Source organism: Oryctolagus cuniculus, chromosome 12, assembly GCF_051225735.1.
Source record: "Oryctolagus cuniculus isolate XC-2025 breed Fujian yellow rabbit chromosome 12, ASM5122573v1, whole genome shotgun sequence".
NCBI classification, from domain to species: Eukaryota; Metazoa; Chordata; class Mammalia; order Lagomorpha; family Leporidae; genus Oryctolagus; species Oryctolagus cuniculus.
Genome location: NC_142878.1, coordinates 38850759 through 38872434, shown reverse-complemented (window position 1 = coordinate 38872434; position 21676 = coordinate 38850759). Strand labels below are relative to the sequence as shown.

The window sequence follows — 21676 nt, the reverse complement described above, 5'->3', positions numbered from 1 at the left end:
AATATACAGCTTCTTTTATACTAATTAGAATTAATATTCCAAATAACTATATGAATGTTTAACAAAATAGATGCAAATATTGGGTATGAAATAATATGAAGTACAATATCATTTTCCAGAAACTTTCTTACTAATAATAATAAGTCCTCAAATTTCTTCCTGTGAAGCAGAAACATATGTGGTCAACACAGGAAAAACTACAATGGAGAACTGCTTCACTCACATGCTATTTTTAACACCTAAATTCCGTATTTGGTTTTTTTTTCCTTCATGCAAGTACACATAATTTCGGTGACTAGTTCTTTGCAAGCACGCCTGTTTTAATCAGAATGCTTGCACAAAGCGTAAACTTGGCTGTATCAAACCAAGGCAAAACACGTTAGAGACACTCTGAGAGTAATTTGTTTGATGTGGACTCTAAGCAACTACAAACCCTAACATAAAGCACATTGCTTTCGTACTTCGGAGAGAAACGAACAGCATTTCAGGAGTACTCTGCATTTATTTCTCCAGAAATGGAAGAAATCAAGCAGCCACTTTTATAAGTCTGGGCATATTTACAGCACTGCTTGATTTTCTTAAAGCATAACTGCATCCATTCATCACTTGAAAGTAACAAAGCAGTAACCTGATAGATGACAAATACTACGAGCTTAAAGGCTGATGTCCATTACCGATGGGCCCTGCTCACTCTTTGGAGGAGATTGGCACTGAAGGATTACTGAGCAAACAGAGCACCTGAAAAAACTTGCACTCCACAGTCTGTCATCGGGGCTCTGATGGAGGGAGGGCATTACCTGAACACAGCCGCTCTTATCTGAAGCAGCAGACTGCGCCATTGACAACAGTTCTCAACAAAGAGTGGTGGTCACGGAAGGCTGAGCTACGGATGCAGCCCTGGACCCAACCATAGCCCACCCCTCTATGGAGCACCTGGGCCGGGGCACTACGCTGCCCTTTAGCCCTGGATGACCACAGCAACTGAGGAAGGTACTCCGGCTATGTACGTGTTGCAAAACAAAAGCAGTCTCCAATACTCTCTTAGAGTACTATAAAATCTGAAGTACTGAAACTGCTTCTTTGGTTTCACAACCAACCACGGAACGTACATAAATTTAAAGTTCTGATGGGAATCCTTGGAGTCTATCACTACTGAAAACAAGTGTTTTGCTGTCATCTGTCTGTCTTCTCCTTTCCTAAAGAGGACTCACACTGCAGAGAACTAAACTTGTCTTACTGGTTTGCCCTCATGACAAGTAAGTCGTTGCTTTCTTTCTAGTTATTTTACTTACCTAGAAAAATATCAGTTTTCCAACCATCAGGGCTTATGGCTTAATGGACTTGTCAAAGTTATAAAATCCAGGTGAAAATGGATTTTTGTAGATTTAGTTTTTCTCATTTTTACTGTGTCTGTAACCAAATAAAATATCTACAAATTTCCTAGGAAAAAAAGTTACCTAATGTTCCCTGGCTGTTTTTCTACCTGCATTTTTGAATTTTGCTTATGTATTAACATTAGACTGTGTTAATATTGTCCATGTAATTTCATTTATGGGCTGATAAGTAAAATATACGCAAGTATTAACTTTATGGAGGAAATACAAAATATTAATTTTATGACAGAAATAAAATCTTTACAAGTAGTTGAATTATTTGGAGTTAACACCAACTATTAGCTGACACTATTGATAAGTTCTCATAAATAAATGCCATGAAATGAATAAGAGGAATCATTTGATGTTTAAAGTTTTGCTATGAAGAAAGCAGTTTTCTTAAAGTATTCATAGACTTTTAGGGGGAGAAAAATGCAGATATTCTCATGGAAACAAAGGACAAGGATTGCAGTAAAGAAACAGCATGTTTCTTCTTTTTCAGAAAGCCATTTTAGTGGGATATACATATATATTTAAAGCACTGATTTTGCTTTCATTTTGCTAGCACATTTTCCCCCCACAAATTCAATTCTACAATCTCCTCCAAGATGACAGGTAGCATGAATTATATCCTATGTCCCATTATTCAGCTCAAATACATTTGAAGGTAGGGTAGGATAAAATTAAAATGTTAGGGAAAATACAGAAAACTAAAGGATAAGCAGGAAAAAAATGTCATCTTGCTCATATAGAAATTCAATTTCTTCCTATAGCTAGATTTTCTACATAGATAAGGATTTTCTAGTGAAGAAGATTACTCCAGCTAAATTGATGGCTGATAACAAGAGGAAGATGCACAAAATATGGTTGGGAGCTTTCAACATGAGATTTGCAAGCTCCATTGGCTGGCATTTAATCTGTGTTGGGGTTAAGTTTTCTTTCTGAGGTGTGGTAGTATCTTAGGATATAAGTATTTTACAGTGAAAATTCAAAGACAATAAGCAGAATAATAATTATAATAATTATGAACTAGCTCAAAGGAAATGTCCAAATGAAAATAGATCAGCGTCATCAAAGCTTCAGATCTGTGCAAAAAAATCAAGTTATTCTTCCTTCTAATGTTTTTAGGATCGGTGCATTATCTTGTTCAAATCTGTAAATCCTCTGTACCTCTGCTTTGGCCTGCAGAGTTCCACTGCGCCTGCTCTTGCCAGGTAAAATGCTGAACGATGAGTGCCCTCTGCTTTATCTCACTGAAAAATGACTGGTTCAGCATTGTGAATTCATAAAATTCTTTTGTACACAAACCTATGTTGGCTAAATACTAAAAATGGTCTCTGTCTTGATCATACTTAGACAGTTCTCATAGTTTATACAATTAAATATTATCGATAATTTTTATTGAGAATCTCCAAAAAGCCTGTAACACTTTTGAGGGTGCAAAAAAAAAAAAGTCCTCCGCGAGGAAAGCCACAAAATAATGGGATTTTGGAAATCTGGTTAAAGATGAAAGGTTAGCTAGCACACAAAATTGTGCAGTGATGATTGCCCTATGTTTTGAAAAATAAACTTTTCCAAGCAGGAATTTTGGGGGGTTGAACTATTGTAAGACTACACAGATCACAGTACTAGAAACGATAGGATGTGTGTAGTAAAAATCGATCACAATGCATTTCAGCAATCAAAGAAACATCACAAATATCAATTTTCATTTGATAATAGAGTTCAAAATTGAATACAGTAAGAAAAAAACCACCAAAAGATCTCTCCTTCCTTTTTTATTTTAAAATACATTGTAGACATTAGTGAATATAAGCAAACGACTATAGGCTTTCCCACTGCTCTCTGCGTATAATAGAATGGTTAATCTAATTAGCCATCGTACACTTTTAGAAGTATTCTTTCTGAATTATTTAGATCTAGAAATTTTTAGAAAGAAAAGTATGCTACAAACTGTAAACTACTGAATAAGTAAACTATCTTTTTCAAACTAAAGGATTATTAGGCAACACTTTCTAAGTACATCTATTACTTTAACTTTTACTTAAAAACCATAGAACTAAATGACTTTCACAGAGAACCTCTCTGTCCTTTACCCTAATGTTTTTGGTCACTACTTATTTACTTCCTCCACCTAAACAAAAACACCTCGCCTGCATTTCAAAGAAATTTCTCTTGCAAATCTCAGTGAAAACGTTTAGTAACTAATGTCTATGAAGAAAAATCTGGCTTAATTATAGTTCTTAGCTCCACCAGCAGCCATTTTAAACAGAAAACTGGTTTTTTGTGTTGACAATCACATTTTAAACTGATTCTTTCCAGATGAAAAGATACTTTTTCAAACAATGTAATAAAAATGTAAACTCAGCTGTTTCACAGACATAAAAGTGATTTATATCACATGTACTGTGCTCATGGAGTTTTTCTCGCTACACAATGGAAGTTTTATTTTAAGGAAAAGTTAATAATTAACAGCTAGGAAAATCCCACAATGCAAAGAAGTCAGCTATAAGGGATTATCCACCCCCCCCCCCACTTTGCTCTCACACAAAAATCAGCCAATAAACCGGCAAGAAAATGATGCAATATTTGAAAATCAAAAATTTTTGAGTCAACCTCAGGATGCTCTTTTCCTTTGGGGAGTTGGGGGTGGGACACACAGTGACTGGAAGGAGGCACCGGGGGCTTCTGGGAGCCGGCAATATTTTGTTTCTTGGTCTGAGTGCTGGATGCATATCTAGTTTGAAAATTTACGGAACTGCACAGGTATGTGTACTCCGCTGTATAATACAATTTTGCAATAAAACGTTCTAAAAATGATATGCACTGTTTTTTCTAAGGAGAGTATGAACAAAAACCGAGCATAACAAGGAAGTGCTCTCTGCTTATAAATGCTCCGAGGTAAATTTGATCAGCAACTACTCCCCTCCAGAACTGAATGGCTGAAGGTCTTAAAGAGCAGTGTCCGAGGAGCACTGCATGAGCCCCGGGCGAGTCCGAAAGAAGGAGAGAACAGGGCAATACTTTATATCTAGGAGAAGAGATTATGAAGGAGCGGGGGCGGGGAGAGAGGGAGTGTGTCAGGGTCTGAGATCTCCTATCTGAAATCTCCACAAACATGTGATCCTTTTGAAGAGACTTTAACAGAGGCCTGTAGAATTCATGTTCCTAGCAGTGCTCCTCAATGGCTGTGAATCCGTATTCCACACACCCCGTTCCCAATTATTCCTGTTAATGGGAGGCAGACCACATGGGTAATTGAAAACCCACAGTGGAGAGTTGTCACACACCCCTCCCCCAGCCAAATGTGGGCCCAAGTATTAAATAAATAGGAAAACTGGTTTGTGACCAAATTGCTAATAAACTGTGAAATTCCAAAGTTCAGGTTACTACAAGGGATACAAAGGACATCCTCCAACTAAAGATGCCCTGAAAAATCTAGAACTGGACACTTCCAGTGGATACATTTGTGTGACAAATGCTGAATTTGTGCTTTCCTCTGTGAACTTTGATATTTAAAACTTTAAAGTTTGAGCCGGCGCCGTGGCTCAATAGGCTAATCCTCCACCTTGCGGCGCCGGCACACCGGGTTCTAGTCCCGGTTGGGGCGCCGGATTCTGTCCCGGTTGCCCCTCTTCCAGGCCAGCTCTCTGCTATGGCCAGGGAGTGCAGTGGAGGATGGCCCAGGTGCTTGGGCCCTGCACCCCATGGGAGACCAGGAAAAGCACCTGGATCCTGGCTCCTGCCATCGGATCAGCGCGGTGCGCCGGCTGCAGCGGCGGCCATTGGAGGGTGATCCAACGGCAAAAGGAAGACCTTTCTCTCTGTCTCTCTCTCTCACTGTCCACTCTGCCTGTCAAAAAAAAAAAAAAAAAAAAAACACTTTAAAGTTTGATATAATAGCACAAATCACTATTTCCATCTTCTCAATATATTTCCTCTCTTATTAAAAGAAACAAGAACAATTTTGAGGACTAATATTTGGTTGCATGCGTTCTGAAAGAAGACTGGGGTGTACAACATTACCAGGAGTGCCACCAAGGAAAAATATTTTTACAATGATCACAAATCCTACCACATTTTATACCCCACATTTTTTTTTAAATATTTATTTGAAAGGCAGAGTTACAGAAAGAGAGGGAGGGATAGAGCAAGAGAGATCTTCCATCTGCTGGTTCACTCCACAAATGTTCTGGCTGGGAAGTATATTCAGGCTTCCCATGTGGGTGGCAGGGGCCCAAGCACTTGGGCCATTTTCTGCTGCTTTCCCAGGTGCATTAGCAGGGAGCTGGATCAGAAGTAGAGCAGCTGGGACTCTTAACTGGTGTTCTGATTTGAAATGCTGGTGTTGCAGGCCACAGCTTAACCCTCTATGCAATAACATCAGCCCCATATACTCCACACGTTAAAATCAGTCTTCTCTCATTCTGTCTTCCTAAAATTCCTCTTTAAGGTTATTTGTAAATCCCTTCTTTCCTCTAGTGCCCATACACTATCAGGCGGCATCTTATGCTGGCATTCTTTTTTTTTCTAATCTGAATAAAATAAAAATATCTTTATGCAAACATATATGTACACATGCTTATTCAAACCAAAATAAAAGGGCTGACTACAAACAGGCAAAGTGCAGGGTGATCTGATCTCTTCTTTCTACTCTGGGGAGCATAAGGAGAATTTTCTCATAATTTAAAATCTTCTAATCAGCTATTTACTGAGAGAAAACAGAGGTAAGATGTAGGGATCATGGAGACAGAAGAGATGATAAGCAAATTGCCTTTTTTTTTTTTTTTTTGAACAGGCAGAGTTTAGACAGTGAGAGAGACAGAGAGAAAGGTCTTCCTTCTGTTGGTTCACCCCACAAATGGTTGCTATGACCGGTGCGCTGTGCTGATCTGAAGCCAGAAGCCAGGTACTTCCTCCTGGTCTCCCATGTGGGTGCAGGGCCCAAGCACTTGGGCCATCCTCCACTGCCCTCCCAGGCCACAGCAGAGAGCTGGACTGGAAGAGGAGCCACCGAGATAGAATCCGGCCCCAACCAGGACTAGAACCTGGGGTGCCATCGCCGCAGGCGGAGGATTAGCCTAGTGAGCCACGGGGTGGGCTGCAAATTGCTTTTTCTCCTTGCAAAGTCACCTATGAGAAAATCTGATTAACAGCACACATTGAAGAATCTCAGGTGCACACTTCTATGTAATGAGGAAGTGTGAGTAGGGAAGAGAGCATGCTACTGTGTAGTTCACAACCCTTCAGTAGGAGAAGCCTTTCTCAAACCATTTATCCTCCCTGCCATTGCCCCAAAGACCTACAATTCCCCCATTACAAATACTGTGATGGTCTCATACAGGTCATCTTATTTGCAGTTAGGAGTTAAGGAGAAGGACAAGTGTAAGTGTATGATGAGCACAAAGTTAATGGACCAAATGTTTTCAAAGTTACTTGTGTACATCCCCAGGGTCAAATCCAATTCTCAAAAACCCACGTGCAGTTTCCATAGAAATAACTGCAAACACCAGCTAGGGAAAGTAGCTGCAGCCAGTTCTTCTCTCTGTATTGACATATGGCCTCTATTCTCTTCTGGCTTTATCTTTTGCATGGCAAGTTTTGGCTTGGTTCTGTTTATACAATGGAACTTCATCAACTCACACACACCTTTAAGAGACCCAGAGTAAAATACTCATTGTAGAGATGAGTAAAAAAGTAAGAAAAACTTGGCAAGAAGCAGCAAATCAAAGAAGTTTATGAAACACATTTATTTTATTGGGCTGTGAAAAGAATACAGACTTGGAAAGTGAATATATGTAAGCTCAACAGAAAAGAAATAGTAACGATGAAGCTGTCGATCAGTAGCCATTGAGGCAAATGTGGGGAAAAATAAAAAGGTCTGTGGCCAAGGCCAGTGCAGGTAAAATACCAGGTATACCAGACATTGAACACATAAAATCAGGGGCAGGTGCATGGAGTGTTAACAGGGAGTTTAAATGCGGAAGACAGTTTTCTTAATGATGTTTACTTTTTCATTTGTCTCTAAGCATGCTTTTATTTTGTTAGAAGACAAAAGGGAAAAAATTTAACTTTCACTTTTAACAAAGTTTTTAAAAAATGCTTTTTTACTCATTAGAATGTTTTTGAGAGGCAGAGCAATAGTAAGAGAAAGAGCGAGAGCGAGAGAGAGAGAGGTCTTTTACCTACTGGTTCAGCCCCAAAATGCCTGTAATAGCCAGAGCTATGCCAAGCCAAAGCCAGGAGCCAAGAACTTCTATCTGGGTCTCCCACATGGGTGGTAGGGACTCAGTAGTTGAGCCGTCATCTGTAGCCTCCCAGGAGCATTAGAAGGAAGGTGGATGGCTAGGAAGCCGAAACAGGGGCAGGACTTGATCTCAGGCCCTCCAATACGGAATGTGGGTGTCCCAAATGGTAGCTGAATTTGTACCACAATGCTTGCCCCTTAAAAAGGTTTAATAAATGAATTTGTATGAGTCTTAACAGTCACACTATACCAATATGCATGACGCTTGTTTCAGACTCAGAGGATTAGAAATTATGATTATGTAATGAATTAAAACTTAATTGTACTGTTACTTATTGATGATGTATATAAACATGCTAGTAAAACAGGACTTGTCCAAGGAATAAATATTAAAGGGTAATGTTAATGGCTCAAGTGTATATATGGAATGGACTCCAAAATCAACAACATAAAAATCTCATAAATTTCACATAATTCAAATTTTACTTGCAGCATAGATTTATGGACTCAATGCATTTATTTTTAACCATACATTGTACTTTTATTCTTGGGGGAGGTACTAGATCATTGTAATGAAAACTTTATTTATTATGACTTTGCAAGTCAAGAGGAAATGAGGAAATTTGCAGGCCACCGTAATATGACCATAGCTCTTACAATGACTTTAAAAATACAGTTAAAATCTATCTAGATTGCTCTTTTTTGTTGTGAGGGATTTAGGGGAAACAGTTTTAAGCAACGAACTTATAATGTGATTTTAAAATGCTGCTGTGTGGTATATAGCTTAGCAAAAAAACTTTAACCGTGTTACTAAGGTTTTAGGATCTTAAATAAAGGAGTCTGGTTGGCCACTTTTAAGTTGCAAATAAACCAAACCGTTCTGAGCACAGGGCTGCCAGGGTCGTCTGTTGGACTCTCTGACTTCAGGCCGATTTCTGAACCTCAGTTTCCAGAGGTGAGTGTGGCACCTGTCTGGCAGTACAATTCTGCTCCCTGGACAGATTCTACCAAAGGTGCGGAGGTTTTAAAGAGAATGTGAAATCAAATGTCAATCACTCAGACTTACGGTGTTGCTAGGGGTTTTAACGCTTGGTTTTAAAGGAAGGATGGATTTACAAGAGTTTTTACTCATAATCCATAGATTTCGAATCATACACGTCCAAGGCTGAGAAAGCGTTTATTTCTGAAACTAGGATCAGTGTGGACCGAGGTGACAATGGGAATGTGTGAGGCATCTAGGCAGTGTGACTCACGCCCTCGCGAAGCTGACCAGTGCTTTTTGGGATGACAGGCAGGAGCCGCCAGCTTGCTACGCTGAGATTTCTGTTACCAACCCAGAGGAGGAACTAGAAACCAGACGCACAGACGGAGTCTAAAGACCTTGTCCGTACTGGGAGCTGTGTCTACAAATTAGAATGCAGTTAACGCAGACCAGCTTGGGAGCGGGAGGTGGGGGAGCAGACACAGCACTCAGATGCACCCCAGCGTCTGTCTGCGTAAGCTCCTCAGAACAAGCCAAGGAGTTGTGAGACGCGTGACCAAGGGCGCTGCGGAGTCTCGACAAGGAAGTGACATCTGCACGATGGAAATCAGTGTCCACAAGCCTCTAAGTCAGTCTCCAGAACAGCCTACAGGGCGGTGCTCCAGGAGCGACATGAAAATGCCACAGGCCCCCTAACTGCCAGCTGATAAGGTTTTCAACCGTAGGCCATCATCACCGCCATGGGCATGACGTACAAGGGAATTAAGGATAAATTACGTCACATGTTCCCCTTAGTAAATAAAAAGACGCTATTTTGACTTTCAACAGAGTAAAACATTTCAATGTAATTTAGTTCAACAAACACTTGCTGAATTCTGCCTGTGTTTCCGGTACCCTGTCAGGTCCCAGAGACCCCGTGATGAGGATGACAGGCTCCTGACCCCGCAGGAGGAGCTTCCTCCTGTTCCGCACTGAAGTGCATTCATTCAGGGCTCACCTGGTAGGAAACTCCTTGCATTGCACGACCTCTCCGTGGCGGCGAGATCCTGACATTTCCAGAGCCCGGTGTGCTCACAGGCATGACATGCCGCACACTTTCACAATAGCCTACTCATGCGCACGCCGGGACAGTTAATTCCAGCGATAACATTGAGAAGTGCCCTGTTTGAGTGTTCTTGTGGGCAGCCTTGTCAGATGAGCAGTCTTTCCAAGAGTTCTACCTAACTGCCTCAGGGCGCCCAAACTGCTTGCCACTCCTGGCTCCCAGGCCGCTCCTTAGCAGCCTCAGTAAGCTGCTGTTTGTTCCCTCTTATATCTCACCGAATGGAAGACAGATCAGGAGAGGGGTGAGGTGGGGGAAGTGTGACAAAACGACGAACACTAAAGCTGACCCGAGAGCCAATAGGATGAACTAGAGGAATATAAAAGTCTGCATTTGGGGAGGAAAGAGTCTAGGAAAAGGGAATATGAATGATAATTGTAACTAGTATCACATGTGTAAAAATTAAAGTTAAGTATTATTAAATCTCACAGTATTTCAACTATTTTAATCTAAGTAGGTAAACTATTTTCAAATGGACATTATTTCCAGTTATAGAAAGAAAAATAGCATATTTTTTTCAGACCTTGCAAACATCTTGATCAAAACATAAGTGATATTCTATTGCTGCTGTTACATGGGTAAAGGCAAAATAGAAACTAAAAAACTCCTTGACTTAAAGCAAGTTTTGCTTCTTGCCCCAATAGTGAACAAAAACAACATACCACCAAAAAACAAAAAACAGACAAAATCAAGGGCTCTTATTATATGTAAACTATATCAATCAGTAGAAAAATATTATATTCTGAGTAGCGTGCTTTAGATTTTGCCTTACCATTATCTAGAAAGTTTGTACGGTACATGCAAATTCTGTAGGAACAAATCTCTAAACAGTAGCATCTTCTTTTTTAAGGTTTTACTTACTTCAAAATCCCTGTTGTAAAACAGAATCTGGAGGAACCAAGTGGAAGGTAGCGAGTAGTAGGATGAATTAGGGAAGAGCATTAAAAAATCGACACAAAAATTTTTATGTAGTTGATCCCAAACCTTATTTGAAAAGTCTGAATAGGATGAAAAGGCTTTCTCTATTCAGTAGTTTCACTTAATCCTCAGAACAAACATTTGCCCCAATAAACATTAGATTATTTTTATGTTAGCTATAAAGCTGTCAGTCCTCAATAAACAGATACACTCCTGGTGGTTTTACCTTTGCTGTCAAAGAATTGTCAATATACATACTGGCTCTTAAAGGAAAATAAACACACTGAAAAAGAAATGTAAAATAGAATCACACAGCAGAGTTTAAATGCAAAGCTATTGAAATCCTAAATAAATGATGGTCCAAGTAGCCAATGATGATTGGAAATTCAATATAATGTGATATAAGGTAGTCAGTGCATTGTAAGTGCCTTGGTTGTCTCTGTAATGGAATGCTGTAACCTCCCCTATCAGGTAAGCCAGACCCTGGCTTTAGTGGGACTCAATTAAATTTTATGTCTGATGTGTCCATTTGTCGTAGGAAGAGAAACAAGTTCAATGAAAGGGACACTTTGAAGATTTTTATTTCCTACGGGGACAGTTTACTTCTGTCTGGAAAGTCCCTTCATAGTTTGGTGGGTTTTTTCCTGTAATTGAGAATGGTTATATAAGAGGTGTGAAGAAATACAGAGGTATTAAAAATGCAAGTGTATTTTCTAACAGATCGCATCTCGGCCAACTTTGCAGTTGCTTTTAAAAGGATTTTTTTTCTTCACAAAGGCCACCAGCATCATGAGAGTAAAGGAATCACTCTTGTGCATATAGTCACTTGATTGAAGAATTAAACATAGAAGGCCAGAGCTGTGTCTTTTTTCTGTACCTGTTGATGTCTAACAGAGAGCTACGTATAGTCGGGCAGCCACTAAATGCTATTTATTTGCTAGGTTATAACTATTCTGATAAAGCTGTTAAAGAAAAATGACATAAATACAGAAAAGATGTAAACATCTGGTTTTCAGCTGGAATAATGTTGTTTGCCATTTATCTCCTACACCAAAAAAAAAAAATCTTGTTAACTTTAGGGAATAGGGTTTCACATCAGAGAAATAAAGGATTATTTAATAATGTGATTGTCCAGTATCACAAAAGGAGCTGTTCATTTTAATTTTGCTCATTCAAATTCCCTGAAATGGGTAGCTCTTTTTCAGGGAAGGGCAGAAGAAAGGAGAGAGGGAGGAAGAGGGAGAGAGGGAGATTGAGAGAGTTGGTTTCATATTAGAAATAAGAGACCAACCTAGGATGTGGGGCACTTAAGAATTCAACCTGGGTGAACAACGAATCTGAGGCAAAGAGAGCTGAAGACAAATGTATTGGGAATCTCACGGTTTAATGAATACTCTCTTTGTTGTGTGTAATAAACCTGTGATCTTCCCTGCCAGGCTGAAAGAAAATGGATTTCCCCAAGGAATGCCCCGCCACTGGAGGTGTCTGCCATCAAAAGCCATCGTGCTCTGAGGAGATACAGCAAAAAGATTAAACATTTAAGACAGGTGATGGGGAAGGGAAGGAGTGAAGACTGGGATATGGGAAGGGTAAAAAGTCAGCGTCCTGAGAAGGAGACACACAAACATGCAAGGAGGAAATTGAGAGTGTCGAATTTAAATCTGTGGTTTGTGTCTCATGGCCCTGAGCAATCTGCAGTGTAAGGGGAACCATGGGACATTTTGTTCTCCATGGTGGTCCTCTTGTATGTCAAACACGTGTAACACAGCCCACGCCAAGGTATATGAGGTGGTGTCCCATCATCCCGACGGGCACTTGAAAAAATGCAAAGGCCACATTGCAAGAAGAGTTTAGTGCCCAGCAGATGTTACCAAGCAACTTAGTTTCTTGATTTTCTAATTGTTTTTAAAGTGGAGTTATCCATTTAGTTTTAGGAGAATAATTTCTTTTAAAAGTATATCTTTCAGCCGGTGCCACGGCTCACTAGGCTAATCCACCTAGTGGCGCCGGCACACCGGGTTCTAGTCCCGGTCGGGGAGCCAGATTCTTTCCCGGTTGCCCCTCTTCCAGGCCAGCTCTCTGCTGTGGCCAGGGAAGGCAGTGGAGGATGGCCCAAGTGCTTGGGCCCTGCACCCCATGGGAGAGCAGGAGAAGCACCTGGCTCCTGCCTTTGGATCAGCGCGGTGCACCGGCCGCTGCGGCCATTGGAGGGTGAACCAATGGCAAAGGAAGACCTTTCTCTCTGTCTCTCTCTCTCACCGTCCACTCTGCCTGTCAAAAAAAAAAAAAAAAAAAAAAAAAAAGTATATCTTTCAAAATAATAAAAAGGTAAAAGTTTGGATCCAGATCACTTGGGTTCAAATTTCTACACTCTCTGAGAAATTGAAAAAGTTACACAAATATTTTGGTTTTGAGTGACTCATCAATAAAATAGGAAGAAATATAGTTCTTCCACTGTTGGCTTATTGTGAATGTATCTGATGTACCTAGGGAACTGTCTAGCCCCTGGTAAGTTATTATTGTTTTAGCTGCTTAAAATGAGTTTTTGTTTTAAATAAGGTTTTACTAATTTCTCTTACCTAAAACATATGTACATAGTATTATTATTATTCCCATAGTCATTCAATCAGTGAATTACAATATTGAGTATCCACTACTCACGCTATAAGGATAAAACATAGTTTCTGCTATTTAAGAATTTATAAAATAACTAACACATTGAATACTGATAGTATGTCATGAGGATTGAAAATCTACCAGGTGAATTTGTATTTTTCAGTTGTAGTATTCTCAGGATTCCCATTTGAAAACTCTGGTTTTGTTTTTTTTTCAGATTTTAGATTTTCTTCTATTTTCTTGAATATATTAATTATTATACTTTTAAAAAGTCCCAGTCTGTGAGCCCAGCATTGTGGCATAGCTGGTAAAGCCACTGCCCGTGATGCCAGCATCCCAGATGGGTACCAATTTGTATCCCAGCTACTCCACTTCTGATTCAGCTCTCTGATAATGGCCTGGGAAAAGCAAAGGAAGATGGCTTAAATATTTGGGCCTCTGCCACCTACCTTGGAGGCCGGAATGAAACTCCTGGCTCCTGGCTTCAGCCTGACCCAGTGTTGGCCATTGTGACCATCTGGGGAGTAAATCAGCAGATGGAAGATCTCTCTTTTTCTCTCTGTCTCTCCCTCTCTCTCTGTGATTCTGACTTTCAAATAAGTAAATAAATTTTTTTAAAAGACCCTGTCTGTAAACATAGAAGTATCTACTGATCTAACCCTTCTACTTTTGGGCATATATCCAAAAGAATTGAGAGTGTAGACTTGAACAGACAGTCATAGACCTAATGTTCATAGCAGTATTATTCATAATAGCCAAAAAATGGAACAAACCAAGTGTCTACTGTCAATTGATTGTGTACGGAAAAATAAAATGTGATATATAGTCTACAAAATGAGAAGAAAGACTTAAAAGAGAAGGAAATATAATGCAATGCCTCAGTGTGGATGTACCTCTCTGATATTGTGTGAAGTGAAATAAACCAATTGGTTACAAAAGGACAAATACTATATGAGTCTCCTTATATGAGATACCCAGATGGCCAAACTCATACAGACAGAATGGAGGGGCTAGGGAGAGGGAGAAATGGGGAATTATTGCTTCATGGGTGTGAAGTTTCAATTTAGGGGGGTGAAAAAGCTCTGGGGATGGATGGTGATCACCATATAACATTGTGGATGTGTCTGGGGCCATGAGACTCTATGCTTCAAAGATAGTTAAAATGATGGATGCCATGGTACATATTTTTTACCACAGTAAAAATAAAATAAAAGGTTTCTGTCTGAAAATTCTAAAATTTGAATCGCTTCCTGTCTGTTCTTTTCTTGATGTTTGGTTATTTTGTCTTTTACTTTTCAAAGTAAACCCCAGTTAGTATGTTTATTTTAGAGGGAGGGAAGAAGGGAGGGAGGGAAGGAAAGAAGAAAGGAGAGGAGAGGAGAGGAGAGGAGAGGAGAGGAGAGGAGAGGAGAGGAGAGGAGAGGAGAGGAGAGGAGAAGAGATCTATCTTTCACTCTCTGGTTAACTCACAAAATGTGTGCCACAGCTAGGGTGGGACCTGGCTATAGCCAAGGCAACTCAATCCAGGTCTCCCACTTGGGTAGCAGGAACCTAGTACTAGAGCCATCATCTGCAGCTTCCCAGCGTATGCATTAGCAGGAAGCTGGAATCTAGAATGAGGCTGGGACTTGAACCCAGGCATTCCAATATAGGATGCAGGCGTTCCAGGTGATCTCTTAACTACAAAGCCAAAAACTCACCAAAAACCCTATCATTTTTTATTGGACATAGCACATTGTGCATAAACAATTAAAGAGCCTCTAAATGATGGTTTTTCCTCCAGAGAGAAATATATTTTCTCCTTGCAAGCAAGTACAGTACAGTAGGTCACCTACATCTTGCTGAAGGCTGTTTTTAGTCTGTGTTCAGAACAACATGTTTATGTTTTGCCCTGATTTCTAGGGCAGAGCTCTCATTCTTGGTTTTGACATTTTGAGTCTCGACTGAAAACCTGGGTTGCTGACCAGAACTCTGCCATCTGGCTGGGCATGAACTCTAATTCTGTCTTCCTAGCATCCTGGGGCTACTGAAATTTCTGCTTGTCCCTGTAGCTTCTCAACTACTTTTGTTTGTTTTGCTAGGTTTCTTGGAATTTCTTCCTGCTCACATCCAGCTTAGGAGGTGACAGATGTCTCAAGAGGAAACTGCATATAGATCTTGGGGCTTACTTCTTGGCACTTTCCCTTTACTCCCAGATTTATACTCCTCGAGTTCCAGCCATTTGGCAGTCCTGAACACCAGCCTACAAACCGCCCCCCTCCCCACCTCTCAGCTCAAACTTGGTCTTGATTCTTTCCACCCTTTCCTATAATACCTGGCCAAATCTCTAGGGAAGAAGCCCGAGTGAATGCAGAGCCCACTTAGGTAGACTTCCTTCTCTCAGGTCTTGTAGCCCCTCGCATGTTCTGCTTGCTTTGGAAGCTCTCTGATGCCTTCCAACGGCAGCTTTCTGTATTTTGTCTAATGTTTCTTGTGGTTTCCAATAACAGTGCTGTTCTGATACAGCTACTCTATCATGGCTGGATCCAAAGTCTGCTAATATTGTCTTTTAAAAGTCTAACTCTTGATCTGCTTCTCATTTAATTTTAAATGTTCGTCTGATTTTACTTTACCTCATCTTTTCATTAACCAGAATATTTTTCATATACATTGCTCTTGATCTCTCTGCTTGTGAAGCCTCAGGTGGGGAGTGTGGTAGGAAGAACAGCACGGAAGACAGGGCACACTCAAGGCAATGGAAGTGGACTGTCTGCCCTTCACATGGGCTTTCCTCATCCCAACACTCCCCAGCCTGACTTTCCATTGGTGGGTCCTCTGATCCCAAAATCTAGATACCAAAATCTCCCTCCTACCTTCAGACACTTTTATGGCCATTAAACTTATTCCACTATCTTGCTGAAATTGTCAAGAGAATGTTACTCTTCTAGAAGTAGAGAAAATTATAATGTCTATAATTTTGCTCTTAATAATGCCATGGAACTTTTATATAAATCCAAAATTTTTTTTAAAATAATGCCATAGAAGTCATACATTTTTCTCGGTATTTGTTTGACTAGACTATTTATTTTCTATACAAATGTGGCCAGAGTAGTTAAGTACATGAAACCAGTAATCATTTAGTCAAACTCAGTAAACAGAAATTGGGTGATCATATAGTAAGAACTGAGTGAAATACTATATGAGCCCCAATTAGGATTCCATTAGAATTCTCCATGTTCAAATAATTGTGAATAGTTACAAATAATTAGCTACAATATAAGGCACTAAAAATGAAACTTGCTAACAATTGTTGTGTGCATATTTACATATCACATATTAATACTGAGTGCTAGCAACATAGTAAGTCGATACTATTATTATCTCCATATTACAAATAAGGAAAGTGGGGGCTAGTGCTGTGGTGCAGCAGGTTAAAACTGCTGTCTGCAGTGCTGGCATCCCATATGGGTGCCGGTTGGAGTCCCAGCTGCTCCACTTTCAATCCAGCTCTCTGCTATGGCCTTGGAAAGCAGCAGAGGAAGGCTCAAGTGCTTGGCCCCCTGCACACACATGGGAGACCTGGAAGAAGCTCCTGGCTCCTGGCTTAGGATCAGTTCAGCCCTGGCCGTTGAGGCCATTTGGGGAGTGAATCAGCAGATGGAAGACCTCTCTCTGACTCTACCTCTCTCTTAAACTCTGTCTTTCAAAGAAATAAAAAATAAATATTCAAAAAATTAAGGAAACTTAAATATGAAGTTAAATAATTTGTCCAAGGACCCAAAATTGTAAGTAGAATTCTAATCCCGGTTTCTCTGACTACAAAGATGTAGTCATAGGGGGAACAAAATGCTTTAGATAACAGATGAAAGAAATTATTTCCATCTTGGATTGTGAGAGAAGGTATCAAAGGGAAAGTAGCATAAGTAAGTTGGGAATTTATGGGTGATCAGAATTCTCACAGATGGATAAAAGGGGAAAGGAAATTCTTGACTAATGAACAAGCATGAGAAAAGCATAGAAACATTGTTTCAGGAGTGAAAATTGGTCCAGAAGGGCTGGAACAGAAGATGTCTGTGATGATGCCGGTAAGAGAAAACTTGGAAGACTCAAACCAGTTAGAGTGGGTCCCGTGTAAATATCATGTCAAGGGTTACAGATTTGTTTTTGATTATTGTATTTGTTGTTTCTCTGTCAGAAATTTCCCCAACACTTAGTGGCAAAATTTTATCATCGCACAGTTTCTGTGGGTCAGGAATGAGAGTAGGTTCCTCTGATTCTAGGTCTCTCATAAGGTTACAATTGTATTTTCAGCTGGCGAATCTGAGGGCCTGACTTGTAGAGGGTTCACTTCCAAGCTCACTCATGTAACCATTGGCAGGACTCAGTTCCTCTAGGGTTGTTGATGGATGGTAGGACTTAGTTCCTCTTTGGCTATTGGCAGAGCCACAGTTCCTTTCAACACAGGTTCTGAATAGGACATCTTATCTCAAAGCAATGGAAAAGCAAGAGACCATGAGAGCAAGATTAAGGGAGGGCCCTCAATAGGAAATCCAGTCTTTAATATGTTAATCTCTAAAGTAACAAGTCATCACTTCTGCCACATTTTCCTCATTGGAAGAGTCTGTAAGCCCAGCCCATGCTCATAGAGAGGGGACTACAAAAAGGCATGACTAGTAGGAGGCAGATTCGTTGAGGCCATCATAGTGACTGTCTACCACACAGATCAATGGGAAATCATGAGATTTCTAAATGTCAGGAATGGTGTTGGCATTGTTGTTACAAAGCTGATGGATGAGATGCCTACATCCCATATTGGAGTCCCAGGTTCAATGCCTAGCTCAGGCCCCTGAACCACCCTTCCACTAATGCAGACCATGAGAAGCACCAGATCATGGTCTAAGTATTTGAGTATTTTATAAATCAGTGTTGCAGTAGAGTTTGGCAAAGGCGCTAATAAGTCAAGTAACTGAGCTAAGTATAAGTCTTTACCTCAAAAACTACATCTGCTAACTTCACTTTGGAGCTAGCTCTCTCTTAAGGACTATGGGCCTCGACCCTATTCTCAAGGGATGATGGTACCATGATTCAGAATCCAAATTGATTTGTCCAAGAGACATTTTGTTTTCCTAAACCAAAAACTTTGTATTCTTTGAGTGCTACTCTCAGGATTCAATCATTTTTTCACTAAACTCTTCTCTGCCCAAGTTTTCCTATGGGTAGACCAGAAGTTTTCCTGTAAGCAGGCATGCTGTTTCTTCCCCACCTCCCCTAGATGCTAATTAGTCAACTGAGAGATGCATGTGGCAATGCTTTGAATGGTGTTCATCTGGGGCACTGCTTCTGTCATTACTAATATTATTCTTACGTTTTGACAGAGTAGTTAGCATGATTCAGCATGTATAAGACCTCAGATAGAGGCCGGCATCGTGGCTCACTTGGTTAATCCTCTGCCTGTGGCGCCGGCATCCCATATAGGCACAGGTTCTAGTCCCGGTTGCTCCTCTTCCAGTCCAGCTCTCTGCTGTGGCCCAGGAGGGCAGTGGAGGATGGCCCAAGTGCTTGGGCCCTTTCACCCTCATGGGAGACCAGGAGGAAGCACCTGGCTCCTGGCTTCGGATTGGTGCAGTGCCAGCCATAGCGGCCATTTTTGGGGGGGTGAACCAACGGAAGGAAGACCTTCCTCTCTGTCTGTCTCACTGAGTCTATCTGTCCAAAAAAAAAAAAAAAAAGACCTCAGATAAATTCTAATGATGACTCAGTCTCAACATCTCTCATTAGTTTCCTGACTAGACAACCAAAACTATATGCACTACCTTCCTACCTGCTAAGATTCTTATTCATATCAAGTGTGGTGATATATATGTACAACTTTCACAAACAGTAGAAGGACAACATAGAAACAATGGTTTTGAATATAATAATTGCTTTAACAACAGTGCCCGAATCTTCTCCCTTTCTCCAAATTACCTAGAAGACCTGGAAGAAAAGTATAGCTAAAGTCATGAGACAAACCAGAAAATACATTAAATCAATAATGAAGATAAGATATTAATTTCTTTAAACTTTTCCATGCCAAATTATGCCCAAGTTATTTTCTATAATGAAAGAATCAGACACAGGTAGAAGAGTACTTTTAGGAAGCATTCTTTCTCATTCTCAAGTGGAAATGTTCACTTTAACAACACTACAAAAAAGATATTAGTTATGGAAAGCTTCTTTTTCCCCTTAAGATAATTTCATCTTTAGTTCATCAGAAACTCAGAATAAGTTAAAATAAAGGCCTGGGACTGGGCATTTTAGCTTAGTGGTTAAGACTTCTGCATCCTTCATCGGAATCTGATGCCTGGGTTAGATTCCTGGTTCTGATTCCTGACTCTGGCTGCATTTTAAGGTAGACCCTGGGAGCCAGTAGGTGATGGCTGAAGTAACTGAATTCTTGTCACCCACACTGGAGACCTGGATTGTGTTTCTAGTTCTCAGCTCCCAGCTTCCACCCTGGCCTGGTTCTGGCTGATGCAAGCATTAGAGGAATAAACCAAGGGATGGGAGCTCTCTCTTGTTCTCTCTCTCTCTCTTCCTCAAATAAATCAAATAGCATAAAGTAACTTGGAACCTGAAAATATTCCCAATGTGATATTTCTCATTGCCTGTGGAATCCCTCCACTCTATAAACATGGGAAATATATGCTCAGGCTCTGAATTGAGACACCAACCTTCCAGAAAGACAGTGACTTCCACCCAAACAACTGGTCCTCCTTTCCCTCTTGTCAACACCATGTGCTGAGAGGGGCTGTGTTTGGTCTCATAATCATGCCTTGTTGACGGGCTGACATCACTGCAAACGTTTTCACTTACTCTTTGGCAATGGTTAAATCCTTGCCAAAGACCAGTCGGTAAGTAAGAAAGTGTTGTTAGTGAGAGGCTGGGGAAGCGGGAGTGTGACTGTCAGCTCACAGTCTGTGGCGATGACAGCAGAGAGATCGAGGAGCTGAAACCATTTTAAAGGTCACTTTGTGGGAAGAGCAAAAGACCTCTGGTTTAAAAAGGAAGCTGAACCCTGAGGCATGGATGCCCTGGATGCTGCTGTCTGAGCTCTGAAAACCCACCATGTGCTCCCTGATTCGAAGACGCGGAGAGTCTGCTCTGCTTCCCCACCAAGTGGGAATAAGTCAATGACTCTGAGCCTTAGCCGTGGTGTCAAATGAGCTGATAAGATACAAATGTCAAAACGCGTACCAAATTTATTCAATTGCCTTTTAAAAAAATACTGAAATAAGCCACTGTCCATCTTTGTCCATCTTTTGTTTCTCCTTATCCTTTGTCTCTCATTTTCAAACTTGGGTTGCTAAATAATCTAGGTTTAAAGTTGTGAGCCACATGAACTTTCAATAAAAAGAGATGACAGTTGGCCCTCTGTATCCACAGGTTCTTCACCCACAGAGTCAACCTTCTGCGGATCAAAAATGTTTGAAACAAAATTGCATCTGTACTGAACATGCACAGATTCTATTTCTTGTAGTTATTCTCAAAACAATACAGGATAACATATACAAAGAACTGACATTGCAATCGGTATTGTAAGTAATATAGAGTTGATGTAAAGTATATGGGAGGGGGCTGGCATTGTGCTGTGGTGGGTAAAGCCATCACCTGCAACACCAGCATCCCACACGAGAGCCAGTTCATGTCCCAGCTGCTCTATTTCCCATTCAGCTCCTTGCTAATGGGCTGAGAAAAGCAGAGGAAGATGGTTCAAGTGTTTGGGCCACTGCCACCCACGTCGGAGACCTGGAAGAAGTTTGTTGGTTCCTGGTTTTGGCCTGGCCCAGCCCTAGGAGTTGCTGTCATCTGGGGAGTGAACCAGCAGATGAAAGATTCTCTGTCTCTGTCTCTGCCTCTCTCTGTATAACTCTGACTTTCAAATAAAATAATATAAATCTTCAACAAAAATAAAAATAAAAATAAAGGATTGTGTAGGTTCTATGCAAATACCACAACATTTTATAAGAAACAAAATCCATAAAAAACTATGGATTTTGATATCCTCGTGGGGTCCTGGAGCCAACATCCCAAAGACATCAATGGATGACCATACATGTATTCATGACTAAAAATTTTTGAGTAATAATATAGTAAAGCAATGATTAACCATTTTAAAAGGAACACAAGTCATTTGAGAATAACAATAGTATATCCATGCTTGAACTGAGATAATCTCTGTTCTCTCTGCTCAAAACAGAAAAAAAAATGGTTTTAATCTATGAGATGCCAATTTCTAGTCCTGGGCCCACTACTCATAAGACTTGCCAGGTGAATTTGCTGCAGTTTCTTCTGTAAATTTTTACCTGCTGTGTTCTTTCTTTCTTGCTCCTTTTAAAATTTTTTGTAGCTAAAGAGGAATCTCACTATACCATCATTAAGGAGCTGAGTTGGGCCAGGGTTGAACTTTGTAGTGTGGA

At 40.5% G+C, this 21676-nt stretch overlaps 1 protein-coding gene and 1 long non-coding RNA gene across 8 annotated transcripts in view; one reads left to right on the top strand and one right to left on the bottom strand.

Moving 5' to 3' along the window:
• The window catches only part of SLC25A21 (solute carrier family 25 member 21), a 559911-nt gene that overhangs the window by 128385 nt on the left and 409850 nt on the right, over nucleotides 1–21676 (bottom strand). The window contains exon 1 of one of the 7 annotated variants that reach the window (XM_089309352.1): nucleotides 9600–9734. The exons of the other annotated variants lie outside the window; for them this stretch is intronic. Within the exon in view, the coding sequence (XP_089165478.1) occupies nucleotides 9600–9655 (56 nt within the window). The 5' untranslated portion in view covers nucleotides 9656–9734. Of the gene's footprint in view, nucleotides 1–9599; nucleotides 9735–21676 lie in introns of those variants that run through there. 7 annotated transcript variants of the gene reach the window in all.
• Nucleotides 471–21197, top strand: LOC149123002 (uncharacterized). Its single transcript, XR_016217390.1, has 3 exons — nucleotides 471–1256; nucleotides 12059–12169; nucleotides 20643–21197. It is a non-coding gene; the product is annotated as an uncharacterized LOC149123002 (long non-coding RNA).